The sequence below is a fragment of the Primulina eburnea genome, chromosome 10 (assembly GCF_022965805.1).
Source record: "Primulina eburnea isolate SZY01 chromosome 10, ASM2296580v1, whole genome shotgun sequence".
Lineage (NCBI taxonomy): Eukaryota > Viridiplantae > Streptophyta > Magnoliopsida > Lamiales > Gesneriaceae > Primulina > Primulina eburnea.
Genome location: NC_133110.1, coordinates 33,880,284 through 33,897,695, shown reverse-complemented (window position 1 = coordinate 33,897,695; position 17,412 = coordinate 33,880,284). Strand labels below are relative to the sequence as shown.

Genomic DNA, 17,412 nt, shown 5'->3' with positions numbered 1-17,412 from the left:
TACATAGTTAGAGTTTTTAATCTATTTTTTAATTCTTAAAAAACTTTGTATAAATTTTTAATTATGGCCTTATATCTTCATATCGGAAAATTAAGAGTTTTTCCGAGTAGAGCCATCACTCAAAAATCATGCGCTGATGATGTGAAATCCTACTTGAAACTTTTTTTTTTTTTTTTTTTTTTTGAGTGGAGAGATTGCTACAATTAAATCTTGAATCTGAGATTTCTTAATAAACGTGAGATTTTGATGTCAGATGACCTACTCGACAATCTGCTTGAAACTTTAGATTATACCATAATTCATAACGTTTAGTAATGTATCAGTTTAGAACATTATTTAGCTAGGCTCGAAATTTATGTGAGCTAGAAAATTTTCAGCCAAAGCCTCCATGGGAGAGAAGGAATGGTATTTCTTTAGCCTGAGAGACCGAAAATACCCTACTGGTCTCAGGACAAACCGAGCCACAGAAGCTGGCTACTGGAAAACAACAGGTAAAGATAAGGAGATTTTCCGTGGCGTCGACGGCGCGTTGGTCGGCATGAAGAAAACCCTAGTTTTCTACAGAGGCAGAGCTCCAAAGGGCGAGAAAACCAATTGGGTTATGCATGAGTATCGGCTTGAGTCGAAGAATGCTCTCAAACCCACAAAGGTACGTGAGTAGTAACTCCTTCACATGCACGATAAAATCTTCTTGTATCATGAATTTTTTTATTATATTTAGTTTAAAATTATACAGACGGAGAAGTGATATATGGTCATCTAAGAACGAGATAATTCTTTATATTACTTAATTTACGATAATAGGGTTTTCTTTAATATTTAAAATCTAATGTTGAATAAAATGAGTATATATTTGCTATTAAATTTTAAAAAAAAATAACATGCAATGATACAAAGTTAAGGTACATACTTGATAATGCAAGAAAATTGTATTTTTTATCTTATTTGTTTTTTTTTTCCATTTACGAGTCATGGATCTTCTTCTTTTTTTCAATTTTAGTTTTTCATGAAAATGCTTATGTAAAACTATACGTGTCAGCACCGCATAGATATCACATCAACGACATATTGGAAAAATAAATAAAATTACCAAAAAAAAATAAATAGAATAGACTAAAACTCAAATTTAATGATATAAATAACCAAAATTGTAAAAAGACAAATATGCATGACCGGAAAATTTGTAATCTTCGTTACATACTTCCTAGCTAGTTGGTTATATGTGAATGTGTTTATTGTGTTAAACAGGAGGAGTGGGTGGTTTGTAGAGTTTTTCAGAAGAGTTTAATAGTGAAGAAACCTCAACAAACAGCTTCTTCACCACAGTCCCAAGAATCCCCATCCGACACCAATGCAATGGTGAACGAGCTACAAGACATGGAATATTTCCCAAATTTCAGCCACACTGTGCCTATCATCTCTTCATCAACAAACATTGTCCCACAAAACTACAACGACGACGACAATATCAACAACTGGGGAGCCGCAGCGAGTTCTTTACAATCACTAACTAATTGGCCACCGTTGAGCACTAACCTGAATTCTTTGCTTCTAGCTGCATTACAGCTCAGAGCCGGCAACGCCCACCCTTTAGGAGCTGCCACGGTTGCCGCGGATGTCTACCCTTTCATGCAGCAAAGGTTGAGTTCTCCGTTTGGGAACGATTTCGTGGCCAACTTTGGCACGGGTTCATCTTCATCCAGGGTGCTTGGGGATGATCAGCCACCACCGGAGCAGTCCTTTAACGTGGGCTCCAACATTTGGTGATGATTGTTCATCGAAAGCGTCATACTAATTAACTGAGACTCAAGTCACTCAACTGAGGTACTACAAATTGTAATGGGATATCGCAAAACAATGGGCGAAGTCCATTATCGCATGAGTAATTGAATCAAGTGTCATATACATATGTGCTTATTCGGAAAAATCCTAGTAGTTTGTATGTATGAAGCGTCTCATATTTATAGGGTACATGAAGCTCAGAACTTGTGTAAGTAATCATCCAAGTAAACCTTCTGTTGTGTAAATTTTCGTTATACATAAAATTTATATTTATGACCAACTTGTGTAAGGTATAACAACTTTCATTCATATTTCCAAGTAGGGCTCCACAACCTATAGATATAGGGAACAACTAGCCAAGTGCTCTATAATAAACAGAGACTATATTTGATGATGAGATCCCAAAGGATACAATCTCTAATTGCGCACTTGAACAAAACCGCAATCAAACACAACATCCGAACATCAAATAAGTTCAAAACCACATCAAAATCTCATTGTAAAAGGAATCAAGCTCGATCTATAAAGAAGCTAATATACACTTGGCATGTAGCGACGCCATTGCCTGCACGAGCATTACAAATATCAGAAGTTGAGCTTCTACCCTATGAAGGTATACTAGTTGATGATCCGTTCTGCTGGAACGCGTATGGCCTACAGGTCTCACTCACTATACGTCCGATTGATTGTTTACAAGAAGGTATGCCTCGATCTATAGAAGAGAGCTCCTTGATTGGCTGCTAAGAAAGTTAGAATTCATATTTACTTATGATATAACCAGAAGAGAGCAGTTCAGTTGTTGAAGCGCAACCTCTCGTGATATGAATCTTTGCACGAATAAATAGCAAACACGATTAAAAATAAATCGCACCCTCTATTCAATTGCGATAATAAGATTCGTGTGTTTTCCCGATCTTTTGAATCAAGTATGGTTGTGTTATTCACCTCTAAACTATAAAAGTTTAGCAACAAATAAACACGAGAATAACAATCGAAAATTAGAACGAACCTTCGAAGAACGATGTCTACGACAATCCGCACAAGAACGATCGACAAACGCCACAAAGTTAGAAACTTTGATAAGTTTGATTTGATTTAACAAAGCTAAAGCCTTGAAAAGTTGAGATAAAATTCTCACAAGTTTGATAAACTCAAAATAATATATGTATTGTGTGTTAAAATTTCGTCTAAGATGTTTACATATCAAAAAGGATTACTAGAATCTAGTTTCCTAACAAAGTAAAACTCTAAAGAAAGAAATAAAATCGCTCAGAAAACACTAGACACGGACTCCGTGCAGACCTCCGTGTCCGGGTCCGTGTACATACTGTAAATAATCTTCAGTCGGGAACAAGGGACACAGACCCCGTGCTTACCTCCGTGTACGGGTCCGTGTAGGCACTGTCTTCGCCAAATACATAGGGCACGGACCCCGTGCCTGGGTCTGTCTTCAGGTCCGTGCAGGCACTGGAAAAGCTCATCTCAGGTTGTAAAGGACACGGACCCCGTGTGTAGGTCCGTGTGCAGGTCCGTCCAGACTCGGTCAGCTCCCTCAATGCTTGAATGACATTCCGTTGGCCTCCAAACGTACTCCCATGCACCAAGACCCCTTCAGGCTTGCTCATGACTCCTAGTAGTGCCTCCTTGAATCTCTTTAGTCGACCCCTCGTGATTGGTCCCTCCGGAAACTGCAAAGGATCCCATGCTTTCCTTGGGACGTCCACGTTCGCATCATCCTCCCCTTCTTGAAAAGGATTTGTCCTCAAATCTTGCTCATCGCCTACATCAAACAACGACAAGTCACTAACATTAAAAGTAGAGCTAACATTATACTCACCCGGCAAGTCGAGTTTGTAGGCATTGTCATTGATCCTCTCAAGAACTTGGAATGGTCCATCGCCCCTAGGTAATAGCTTTGAGCGTCGCTTCTCCGGAAACCTCTCCTTCCTCAAGTGTAGCCACACCCAATCGCCCTTCTCAAATACCACCTTCTTTTTCCCTTTGTTGGCTTGCCTAGCATATTGTTCATTCTTCTTCTCAATGTTGGCTTTGGCCTTTTCATGCAACCCCCTAACAAATTCAGCCTTCTTTTTGCCATCCATGTTTAACCTTTCACTCACAGGTAAAGACATCAAATCCAACGGATTCAAAGGATTAAAACCGTATACAATTTCAAATGGCGAATAGTTAGTAGTAGAATGGACACAACGATTATAAGCAAACTCAACAAATGGCAAGCAATTCTCACAATTCTTTAAGTTCTTCTTGAGAATAGCACGTAATAAAGTTCCTAACGTCCTATTAACTACCTCAGTTTGACTATCAGTTTGAGGGTGACAGGTCGTAGAAAACAGTAATTTAGTGCCAAGTTTAGCCCACAGTGTTTTCCAAAAGTAACTTAAGAATTTAATATCACGGTCCGACACAATGGTCCTAGGCATGCCATGCAGCCTAACGACTTCTCTAAAGAATAGGTCCGCAATGTTAGATACATCATCAGTCTTGTGACAAGCAATAAAGTGTGCCATTTTAGAAAACCTATCCACAACAACAAATATAGAGTCCCTCCCCTTCTTTGTCCTAGGTAACCCCAAAACAAAGTTCATAGAGATATCAACCCAAGGTTCACTAGGGACGGGAAGTGGTGTATATAATCCATGTGGTAGTGTCCTAGACTTAGCTTGTCTACAAGTTACGCACCTCTCACAAATACGCTCAACATCACGTTTCATGTGTGGCCAATAAAAATGTTCATGCAATGCACTTAAAGTTTTAGCCACCCCAAAGTGTCCCATCAAGCCACCCCCATGTGCTTCTCTAACAAGTAACTCACGAATTGATGACTTAGGAATGCACAATCTATCCTCTCTAAACAAGAAACCCTTATGCAAATAGAATTTATCATTTGGACCATGCATACAAGTCTCAAACACTTCTTTAAAATCATCATCTAGCACATACAATTCTTTAACAAGCTCAAACCCCAAGATTTTAGATTCCAAAGTAGAGAAAAGCACATACCTCCGGGATAGTGCGTCGGCCACTATGTTTTCCTTACCTTGTTTGTACTTGATGATGTAGGGGAATGTCTCTATGAAGGCCACCCACTTAGCATGCCGCTTGTTCAGCTTTTGTTGCCCCTTGAGGTGCTTTAAAGACTCATGATCCGTATGAATCACAAACTCTTTAGGCCTCAAGTAGTGCTGCCACGTCTCAAGAGTCCTCACAAGTGCATAGAACTCCTTGTCATACGTGGGATAGTTCAGCGCTGCCCCATTGAGCTTCTCACTAAAGTATGCCACCGGCCTTCCTCCTTGCATCAACACGCCACCAATACCTACACCTGAAGCATCACATTCAATTTCAAATGTGTTAGCAAAATCGGGTAAATAAGTAAAGGTGCATTAATCAATTTTTGCTTAATGAGATTAAAGGACTTCTCTTGCTCCTCGCCCTAATGGAATGGAACGTTCTTCTTTATCACCGTCGTCATCGGTGCCGCCAATGTGCTAAAATCTTTGACAAACCTCCTATAGAAGCTTGCAAGACCATGAAAACTTCGGACTTGACCAACATTAGTAGGCGTTGGCCAATCTCGAATAGCACTTACCTTGTCTTCATCTACTTGTATACCCTGTAAACTTACCACAAAACCAAGGAAGACAAGTTTGCTAGTACAAAAATCACACTTCTTCAAGTTAGCATATAAATTTTCAGCTCTTAATGTGATTAAAACAAGCCTCAAGTGGTTAACATGCTCATCCAAGTTTTTGCTGTACACTAGGATATCATCAAAATAAACAACAACTAACTTTCTTATGTGTGCACGCAAAACATGATTCATTAACCTCATAAAGGTGCTAGGTGCATTAGTTAAGTCAAAAGGCATAACCATCCACTCATACAACCCATATTTAGTTTTGAAAGCAGTTTTCCACTCATCACCTTCTCTCATCCTAATTTGGTGATACCCACTTCTCAAATCAATTTTGCTAAAAATGCAAGACACATGCAATTCATCTAACATATCATATAGTCTAGGTATGGGATGCCTATACTTAATGGTTATGTTATTGATTACCCTACAATCCACACACATACGCCATGAGCCATCTTTCTTAGGGACTAGTAAAACGGGTACCGCACAAGGTGACATGGACTCACGCACAAACCCTTTATCTAATAGCTCACTTACCTGTCGTTGCAGCTCCTTAGTCTCCTCCGGATTGCTCTTATAAGCTGGACGGTTCGGCAAGGCACTCCCGGGCACCAAATCAATTTGGTGCTCAATCCCCCTCAATGGTGGTAATCCTTGAGGTAGCTCCTCCGGAAATACATCGTCAAATTCCTGCAATAGTGAAACAATAATGCTCGGAAGGGATCCGGCTATTTCACTCGTGTTAAGGAGAATCTCCTTGTAAAGAATTAACACAAGTGGTTCATGTGTGTGCAATAATTGTTTTAATTCACCCTTTTGGGCCATATATAATTTCTTTTTGGCCTCTTTCCTCTCATTTTCTTTTCCCTCATTTTCTTTCCTCTCTTTTTTTTGTTTTTGTGGCTATCTCACTCTTTTGATCACTCTTTTTTTCAGCCACTTCATTTTTGTTTTCAAAGGCCATCTCACTTTTTATTTCACTCTTTCTTTCGGCCTCATCTCTCTTTTTCTTTTTCAAGTGGTCCTCCAATACTTGCTTTGGGGACAAAGAAAGCAACACAATGGATTCTTTCTTTAAAACAAATGAATAACGATTTTTGAACCCATCATGAGTAACATGTCTATCAAATTGCCAAGGTCTACCCAACAAGATATGGCAAACATGCATTGGCACCATATCACACAAAACCTCATCCACATACTTCACAATAGAAAAAGACACTAGAACTTGCCTATTTACTTTCACCTCCGCACAATCATTCAACCATTGAAGCCTATATGGTTGAGGATGTTTTATTGTAGGCAATCCCAATTTTTCCACCATTTCAACACTAGCCACATTAGTGCAACTCCCCCCATCTATGATTACATTGCAAACCCTACCATTCACAAAACATCTAGTGTGGAACAAATTCTCCCTTTGGCTAGCCTCCTCATTCTTGACTTGGGCACTCATGATTCGCCTAGTCACTAGCGCTTCTCCTACAACCGCTCCATATCCCTCATCGGGATCCTCCAATGCAGGCATATCATCATCACTACCCTCGCCATCTCCCTCACTTTGAGACTCATACTCACCATAATCATTCAAGATCATCACCCGCTTATTAGGACAATCACTAGAAATATGACACATCCCTTGACACCTAAAACACCTAACATCTCTAGAACGATTAGAAGGAGTTTCAGATTTACCTTGTACTCCTTGCTTATGTGCCCCTTGCTTAGTGTCAAATCTTGGCTTGGTCACCACTTTATTTTCCTCACGCTTCACCCCGCCTGACCGCCAAGAAGATGATGCCCCTCCGGTTTGATTGGTGCGGCCCACTCCTCGCCTCTTGAGTTGTTGCTCCACCTTTATGGCCATTTGCACCATCTCGTCTAGGTCTAAGTAGTGCCGAAGCTCCACTTGATCTTGGATCTCCCTGTTCAAACCACAAAGAAAACGAGCCATAGTTGCTTCATTATCCTCCTCAGTATTTGCCCTAATCATGAGTACTTCCATCTCCTTATAATAGTCCTCAACACTCTTCAACCCTTGCCTCAAAGTTTGTAACCTCTTAAACATCTCCCTATAATAGTGGTTAGGCACAAACCTCTTCCTCATTACCCTCTTCATCTCATCCCAAGATTCAATGGGTCTCTCATTATACTTTCTTTTAGTGGTCACTAATTGATCCCACCAAATGAGAGCATAGTCTAAGAATTCAACCACTGCCAACATCACCTTCTTTTGTTCGGAGTAGTGGTGACATTCAAATACGAACTCTACCCTATTTTCCCACTCTAGGTATGCCTCCGGGTCAGATTTCCCATGGAACGATGGAATTTTCATCTTAATGCTACCCATGTGACCATCTTCCCTAGTCTCCTCATATCTACCCCGCATGGCTTCTCTTCTTCCTCTCCCAAATCCTCTATCTCTTCCATTCCTACCCCAATTCTCATTTTGACTCTCATCGCCTCCTCCTAGATCATACTCCTCGTCATCTTTACCCAAATCCCTAGGCTTAGGTTTACCCCCACTAACACTAACCTCAAGTTTACCCAACCTCTCATGCAACGACTCCATTTGGGTCGTCATCATCCTACTAAAATCCCCAAACAATGCATCTATTTGGGCCTTAGACACCCCCGAATTCGAACTACCTCCTACCTCCCTCTCCATTTAATGTCAAATTTGTACATGCAAGAAAAGGTTAGTAGAAATAAAATAATCCTCACCCAAATGCTCACGGTCACTCCAAAGAAATTCACTCGTTTTTTCTCACAATTTTGTTTGCTCACAACAAATACTCACCGTTCACTCCAAAGAAAAGTCACTCGCACTCAAGTGTATCACTCGAATTTTGAAAGCTCTCTTGGAAGTGCTCAAGCTTTGTATTTTGGGTATATCAAACAATCAAGGTTCAAACTTGTGAACAAATGCGACCGACTCACTTGGACTGTGTAGACAAGAAATTCGAATATAGGGACTATTTTTTTTTTTTGACTGTGAGAGGCAATTGAATATGACTCTCTAAAGGGAATAGAACAAGATATCAAAAAGAAATAATGGTGAATTTTCGGAATTTTTGTATTTTTTTTTTGGCCGAGTACAACTCGAAAATCCCAAAAAAATTTGAAGAAAATTGACCTAATTTTCGAGAAACACTGTTTCACGAAAATTGAATAATGATAGAACGAAACAGATCTGAAAACGATTGAAAAAAATAACGCAGATCTGAAATATAATAACAAGATATTTACTTGATTTCAATAAACATGTGCTCTGATACCAAATGATATGAATCTTTGCACGAATAAATAGCAAACACGATTAAAAATAAATCGCACCCTCTATTCAATTGCGATAATAAGATTCGTGTGTTTTTCCCGATCTTTTGAATCAAGTATGGTTGTGTTATTCACCTCTAAACTATAAAAGTTTAGCAACAAATAAACACGAGAATAACAATCGAAAATTAGAACGAACCTTCGAAGAACGATGTCTACGACAATCCGCACAAGAACGATCGACAAACGTCACAAAGTTAGAAACTTTGATAAGTTTGATTTGATTTAACAAAGCTAAAGCCTTGAAAAGTTGAGAGAAAATTCTCACAAGTTTGATAAACTCAAAATAATATATGTATTGTGTGTTAAAATTTCGTCCAAGATGTTTACATATCAAAAAGGATTACTAGAATCTAGTTTCCTAACAAAGTAAAACTCTAAAGAAGGAAATAAAATCGCGTAGAAAACACTAGACACGGACCCCGTGCAGACCTCCGTGTCCGGGTCCGTGTACATACTGTAAATAATCTTCAGTCGGGAACAAGGGACACGGACCCCGTGCTCACCTCCGTGTACGGGTCCGTGTAGGCACTGTCTTCGCCAAATACATAGGGCACGGACCCCGTGCCTGGGTCCGTCTTCAGGTCCGTGCAGGCACTGGAAAAGCTCATCTCAGGTTGTAAAGGACACGGACCCCGTGTGTAGGTCCGTGTGCAGGTCCGTCCAGACTCGGTCAGCTCCCCCAATGCTTGAATGACATTCCGTTGGCCTCCAAACGTACTCCCATGCACCACGACCCCTTCAGGCTTGCTCATGACTCCTAGTAGTGCCTCCTTGAATCTCTTTAGTCGATCCCTCGTGATGGGTCCCTCCGACAACTGCAAAAGATCCCATGCTTTCCTTGGGACGTCCACGTTCGCATCATCTCGTGTTTGATCGGTTGTTAAGGTTTCATCCCTTTGGGATTTGTTTCACACATTGCGTGATGAGAACATATTGTGATTAATGATATGATTCTATCTTTCAAGCCTTTAGTGTTTTTGAGTGGAGTACTACAAGGATGACACGACATACTTTCAATAGATAAAAAACAAGAGCAAGCATAGAAAAATAATTGTGGATGAATACAAAAACTACAAAAAGAATCCTCAAAAAGTAATCCCACAAACGAAGAAAGACATAAAAATCATTTTGTTTTGTACTTATTCCTTGACAGTTTGATCACAACCAAAAATTGAAATCTCTGTGAAAATGTTCAACTGGAGTGTGTGCTAAATTTCCGACCAGTCAAGTTTTCAGATTCATACAGCATGTGATTGATCAGTCCCCTCGCTGCATCATCCTTCAACTTCTGAATTTTCTCTGGATCTGTCTCGTGCATATGCCTTTTGAATTGTTGCCTAACCATGTCAACAACAAGCTCCGTGTTGTATTTCTGCATTGTATCATACAAAAAGAACCTCCCTAGTTATTATTATTCTTTCAAAGTGTGAACAAGTGCAAAGAAATTGGATCCTTCATTCAAAGAAACCAAGTAACAGTAAGAACACTTATTTATATTCTGTTTTGTTACATACCCAATGAAAATTTCATCAACTATGGCATCCAATAACCTTCTGTAACCAAAGAAACGTATCGTTAACATCTAATCAACGTATTATGTGCATTCTTTTTATTATAGAAAGCTAACAAAAAGACCCGTGGACCGAATTTAGCATCCAACACAACGTAGCTCCTCAACAAGTAGTTTCAGAACATCACAAGAAAAAGAGAGAAACCTAACAAAAGGGTTCTTCCTTTCATTATAGTTGGATCGAGGGGTTTGGGAAACTCTCCCACTGATATTGGTGCTCTTGTTTACAGTCAATGCGACAGAAATGGAAACCCGGAAAAAGGCCATCAACGAGACAGAGGCGATAAAGTGGCATATATTTACATTATAGGCTAGGACAAAATGCACATACTGATACGTAGGTGAAAGCAATCAAAAGTAGATTATTGTGGGCATGGAATTAGTTTCAAAAAGGGATCGCCAGTGTCTCGATCCCCCATCAACCCTACAAGAAACTTGGAGGGCACAAATAAGTTTGAAAGGTTCATCTACCTAGAAAGTTAGTTTTTTCAAATGCCCCTACTTGACTTATGGCCTCACAATTTCCTCCTGTGGGAATACATGTTGATAATCCTGACCACGATATACGAAAGACAAAAGTATAATCATTGTAACCAAGGAATACATGCACAAGATGTTACATCCAGAACAAGAGTGAGAAGTTAGAAAATTCTAGCGCAATATTACAATATAAAATATATCGAGTTGACACATCCAAGTGCTATAAAACTCTATTGGGAGCACAGTGAAAGTAAATTTGAGTTCAATCTATATGCAGCAAAAGAAAATCATTTTTTTTTCAAGCACCATTCTGTGTGGTTATAAACCAAGGGGGTACCATCTCAAAAGGTCTGCCTAATGGGTGGTATACCAACATATGTTAAGCCACTCTTATTAGTTTTAATATTTCAACGTGGGACATTTGTAACACATTCTCTCAAAGCTTGTCGAAAGAAGATCAAATATTGGAGTGCAGAATCCAAATTTATGAATAAAATAAAATACCTTATGGCCAATAAATTTAGCCCGCCTCAGACATTCACGGTACAACTGAAAGAAAGACGAAAAATTTTGTTATCCATCTAACAACAATGTCAAACTAGTGATTCCATAAAAATCAGAATCTCTCACACTTGTATACCTAAGAATTTCTCAACCTATCGCAAAAATAGACACTAACAGACAAAAACAAGTATGGTTCGTACCCTAATGGTATTGTTGGCGAGTTCAGGAGGCAAAGCAGTTTGAAGGGATGGCATTTTCACCTGCAAATTGTTATCACTCCTCTTTCTCGCCAGATGCTAAGAGCGAGCCTGCTTTGTGGTTTCACTCTAAAAACAGCACAAATATAAATAATTTTCACAAGTATTTCTTATAAAAATTCAAAAAAAAAAGGAATCTTGAGGGAAAACACTTGACTTTTCTGTTTTTTCACAGATATATTATGGCAACTTAACATGGGTCAAATGCCAAATAAACCCAAGAAATAGTCACATAACAATACCACGAACCAGGCTGGATTATAAGAGGATAAAATAAAAACTCCAGCCTGAACATTTAACAGATCTGGAGAATTTTAATTCCGTCTGATATAATAACTATTTGTCGCACAAGAAAAAAATATATGCGAAAAAACAAATCAAAAAAAGAGAAGCCACAATTCAAGCATCTTGACATCAAATGCTTGTTTTTTATTTTGAAGAAAAAGTTTCAAACTGCGCCCACCTCAATATACAACAAGAATCGTAGCAATAATACTAAAAAATTACAAGAAAATATTTTCTCAGAAGTAGCCCACATCCGTCCAGCTAGGAGGAGGAGAGAAATCAAAGATGAGATTTAAAATTTACCAGGAAGAGCTGCTGTGCGCAGTTGTGAAGCACCTCCCACGGGGAGAGAGGATTCCAAGCGAGGAAAATAAATACAAGAAAAACAAAAAAAAAACGGAAAAAAGCGCAAAAATAGGGTTAGGTTGGGAGAAACTGAGCCAATTTGAATTACCCCCTAGGGGGGTCCTGACCGTGGGCGTTCAGAACCACCGGTTAAAAAAACATTATTTTTTAATGGTTTAGGCTATTGTTCATGAACTGCTCAGTTTGATCATTTATTTTTAAAAAAATTAAAATATTGTTAAAACAGAGAAAAGAAGTGTCTTTTGTTTTGGATATGATCGATTGAAGTGTTTAGAAGAAGTTGAACAAGCACTTCCTAAAATTTCTTTCTTAAAAAATAATTGAGTCTGATTAGATACTGAACTTGATATTCTCGATTGTCAATGACAATTGGCTAACAAAATATGTGCGGAAAGAAGTCAAACTGACATATATTAGAATAGTTCAAATAATGATTTGGCTATGGTAAACTAAAATTAAAATACGCAAGTCCTAGCACTTAACGATCCTTAATGATCATATACATCTTCGTATCTTTTGTTATGTGGGTTGATAACCTCCACTCAACTTATCTGCATCTCTATTTATGAACTTCAAACTGCAACTGTCACAAACTTCAAAAAAAATTCTTTCCAAATAATGATAGTCATTGTTGTGCCTTTTGTCTAGGTCATCATTCTTTGACATCCTTACAAAAAGTAGTGCGGTTGGATTTGGGTGCGTTTGCAAAGTACGGAAAAACTTATTCAATAATCAGTTTAACCCTATGGTGTAAACTGATGTTCTAGAGAGTGAATGATGATTTCTAAACTAATAACTTCATAAAAAGTGCTTTGATATAATCCAGTTTAGGTCCGAGTCAGTTTTTGCTTGACTAGTCCAGTCCAGTTTAGGTAAACTAATTTAGCTGGTGGAAATAGTCAGTTTCGTTTGGTTCAGATGACTCGGTTTAGTTTTGTTCTCTTTAGCTTAGATCAGTTTTTCTTTAAATCATTTGTTAACACCAAAACATAAATGTTCCAACAATTTTTTCTTTTTGTTGTTTGAAAAAATTAAGCAAAGTTCATTTGTCTTTAGGCAAAAATTGTACGAGTAATTCTGATAATCGAATATATGACAAACTGATACATTCTAAACTGATAAAGAGATAAACTAAAAACTTGTGAAAACTGATAGAATAAACAAATATAACTAGCTTTTATGTTCTTTGTTTGCACCATTTTTCTCTGACTTCTTTGAAGCAGGTTTAGTCTTAGACTTAATATTCTTGTCTTCCCCATTTTTGTCAACACTAGGGGTAGCCACATATGTTTTCAGAATATGTACAACTCAATGCATTTGGGTTCCCATTGTGAGGACCCGGACACATGATGAGGAATCACTATGACGACTGCATGTAATCAGTTACGGGACTTAAATATGCCCCCCAAAAGGCGAAAATTTTTGTGTGGTGTATGGTGCGAAACTATCTTCCGACCAGAATAAATCTTCAGAGTAAGTGTTTGTTGGTCCCGTCTGTGTAGCTTGTGATTCCACGTTGCCAGTTTTCAATATTATGGGAAGACTGGACGTGGAGAGGAGACGTGTTTTTGTAACGATTCAATGGGGCATCTGGCATTTGTGCAATGAGAGATTGTGGAATAACATTTCTCCTTCCACAAACTGGACAAATAATCATGCCATTGACTCATCTAAGGAATGACTTGCTGTAAGAACGATAGATCCACAACCAAACAATCAGTAGGATATGTGCACAAACGTGGGTGAATGTATTGATTCTAAGCTTTTAATGACTTTTATAGAGTTTAAATAAAAGTCTAGAGGTATTCAATCTAGACTTTTATATACTCTATAAAAGTTTTGGCAGTCCATCCCTCAATATCCTTGACACCAACGTCAAAGTGAGGACCGATCACACCACACTTATTCAACCTTCCATTGAGTTCAACCACATTTTTACCAGAGCGGTGATAATCCACATATTCAAACTCCCCAATGTATCTTGTGTAGACCATCAAAAGGATAATGACACGAAGACAATACTCAAAATATCAATCCACCATCGAAAACATGAGTAAGACAACATCCAGCATACCATGCTTCTGCATCACCAAAAAGAAACTTGATGATAACGTTAGAGGATGGTCCTTATCATCACTTGGCGCTTCCCATGCTTCTCCGCGTTGTAAATACTCTTAAGGGCATCATTCAGCACGCTGACTTTCACCATATTAAATTATCAACAAGATTGTACAACATTCAAATGAGCCATCAAATTTAGATCCTTACAACTAACACGTTGTTAGATCAAATTCACTCAAACCTCATGGTCTACTGTTTCAGATTAGGACATAATAGATCAAACATCAAACATTTCAAACCAGAAAATCCCAGAAAGTAAAAGGATAAGAAAAACTTGAAAAAACAACAACTTAAGCACCCTATTAATGATATTCAGCATCCCACTGACATCCATCAACAAATAGAAAAAGGACAAACAAAGAAAAAAAAAAGAATACTTCAACCCATTACACTAACACAACATATCAATAAAAAGAACGGACAACCTTTTTACCATTAATCAAAACCATCCAACAGAATAAATCAAATAAAACAGAAATACACACATAAAATGAGATTTTTAAAATAAAATAAAAAAATAAGAAATCCAGTCGGCCAGCTCCAACAATCCACACACACACACAAAAATTCTGAGAACAAACTAATCGAATTCAGCTCTTGAAGTGAAATGGAAGAATTCATATTACCTGATGCCAATCGATCTGCGGAGGCTGGCGAAGGGCAAGGGTTCTCACTTCTCCGATCCCACGGGAGATAAAACCCACCGGGTTTTCATTTACGGAATTACCCTCCTACTAAATATAATATAATATAATATTTTATTTTAAAAATAATTTAGACCTGCAAACTCGCTTTAACATCATATTTTTTCCATTTTAGTAACTACATAAAAAAAATTCAAATATTAATACATTATTACATCTCAACCATAATAATTTATCAATCAAAAAAATGATTACAAGTCATAACCTATCAATTTATGTTATTCTTAAATGAAAACTAAATCAATATTAATATAAAATATAAATAAATTTTAATATACAAACTGAGACGAGTTTATTAAAAATTATTACCCGTCCCAAACCCAATTTTGGACACGTTGACTGGGTACAAACCTACACTGAATTTTGAGTGAGTCTAATGTGAGACCGTGTCACGGATCTTAATATGTGAGACGGGTCAACCATACCGATATTCACAATAAAAAATAATACTATTAGCATAAAAAGTAATATTTTTTCATGGATGACCCAAATAAGACATCCGTTTCACAAATACGATCCGTGAGACCAGTCTCACACAAGTTTTTGTCCCTGAAGGTTTTACTACCCCAAGTGCATTACCAAAAATACAATAGATTTAATAATCACCACTTAGGGCATCCACAACGGTGGGTATTATGCAAGTCATGTCATCCAAATATCTTATCCGTTTAAATATTCACCATTGTACACCATTGATTTGTGTGCCACAACAATATGCGGTTACAACTTTGTAACCGGATATTGTAATTTTTTTTAATTTCTTGAAACAGACGTAATTGAGACGCGCTTATTTTTTGAGGCGAGTTTTTTTTTTTTTGGTCGCGATGGGTCGAGCTTCTTTTTTTTTTGTCTAGCTTTTTTTTTAGTCAGGCTGGGTCGAAGTGAAGAGCTTGGGTCTCGACTCAAGTTCTTTAGTGAAGAACTTGGGTGAAGCTCGGGTGAAAAGCTTCACCTCGACCAAGCATCTTTTTTTTTTCGTTTTATTATTATTGATTTTTTTACAAATTATTTATTCAAATAATTGTAATATTACAAGAAAAATATAATACTAAATAATAGATAAAAGTAATTAGAGTGGTGAAATAATTTTATTTAAATGAAAATAAAATATTAATTAAAAAGACAGTGGGATTATAAATATTTGGTTGGTGTGAATATTTTTGATTGTGAAATATGAGATATTTGAGTAGAGAAATATTTGATTGATGACGTGGATTAGGGGGACCACAAATATTTGAAGGAAATACCCTCTTTATTGTGGATGGCTTTATCCAATGTAATTTTTCACAAACATAATTGAATTGAATAAATATCATTATTACCCTCAAAAAACAAAAAATAGAGGAATATAGTAATTGAAATTTTAATAAATTGCCTTGTGTTGTGATTAATAATCTTATGAGGAATGATTAATCAAAGAAAATTTCAAATTTGTACTGGATTGCATAATATTAAATTGATATATCAAACACGTGATTATGTTGTGTTGATAATCCATCAGGGCTAATCACACCCAAGCAATATACATACATATATATATATATATATATATATATATATACACACATATATATATATATATATATATATATATATATATATATGTGAAGATCGTTAAATTTCATTTCACATTTTATTTGAATTTTATAAAATATCTTATAATTAGATAGAATATTTTTTTGAATAAACTTATTTTGGTCGTTTTAAATATAATTATTTTGAGGGTTTTCTGATTTTGGATATTTTAAAATTTTTACACCTTGTCAATCTTCAATAGTGTTATGACAAAAACTTGTGTGAGACGGTCTCACGGGTCGTAGTTGTGAGACGGATCTCTTATTTGGGTCATCCATGAAAAAGTATTATTTTTTATGCTAAGAGTATTACTCTTTATTGTGAATATGAGTAGGGTTGACCCGTCTCACAAATTAAGATCCGCGAGACGGTTTCACATGAGACTCACTCTAATGTTATATAGATTGTATGAATTGAATATAATACTTCAAATTCTATTATATCCAAGTTTAAATTCGATTAAAAATCGATACTTCAAATGCAGATTGTCACATAAATCGATCAATTAGTTCCATTAATTAAATAATGACATTATTTACACACTAATTTTTATTATATGCATGTAGCGCTCTTACCTGAGCCACTACTAAACAGACTAATACGCGTGCAAAATTAAAACTTAATAACAAAAATTAAACAGCGAAACCAAATAATTTAATCATCTTACAACTCAAATAAAAACAGAATCATAACAAACCAAATAATTTAATCATTTTACAACTCAAATGAAAACAGAATAATAACAAACCAAATAATTTAATCATCTTACAA

General features: G+C 37.0%; 2 protein-coding genes across 5 annotated transcripts; one reads left to right on the top strand and one right to left on the bottom strand.

The window, feature by feature from the left end:
- Positions 1-220: 220 nt before the first annotated feature.
- LOC140803911 (NAC domain-containing protein 87-like) lies at positions 221-2,047 on the top strand. Its single transcript, XM_073159753.1, has 2 exons — positions 221-649; positions 1,249-2,047. The coding sequence occupies exons 1-2, from the start codon at positions 389-391 to the stop codon at positions 1,765-1,767; spliced, it is 780 nt and encodes a 259-aa protein (XP_073015854.1). The 5' UTR covers positions 221-388; the 3' UTR covers positions 1,768-2,047.
- Positions 2,048-9,779: 7,732 nt separating this feature from the next.
- Positions 9,780-15,111, bottom strand: LOC140803325 (uncharacterized). 4 transcript variants are annotated; one of them, XM_073159159.1, is made up of 5 exons: positions 14,989-15,082; positions 14,316-14,436; positions 11,534-11,659; positions 11,334-11,378; positions 9,780-10,151 (listed from the first exon to the last, which is right to left on the bottom strand). In XM_073159159.1, the coding sequence occupies exons 3-5, from the start codon at positions 11,585-11,587 to the stop codon at positions 9,972-9,974; spliced, it is 279 nt and encodes a 92-aa protein (XP_073015260.1). In that variant the 5' UTR covers positions 11,588-11,659; positions 14,316-14,436; positions 14,989-15,082; the 3' UTR covers positions 9,780-9,971. The 4 variants fall into 4 exon arrangements, with proteins under 4 accessions (XP_073015260.1, XP_073015261.1, XP_073015259.1 ...); XM_073159160.1 differs by having other exon boundaries at positions 14,316-14,440; positions 14,989-15,043; XM_073159158.1 differs by lacking the exon at positions 14,316-14,436 and having other exon boundaries at positions 14,989-15,111.
- Positions 15,112-17,412: the final 2,301 nt, after the last annotated feature.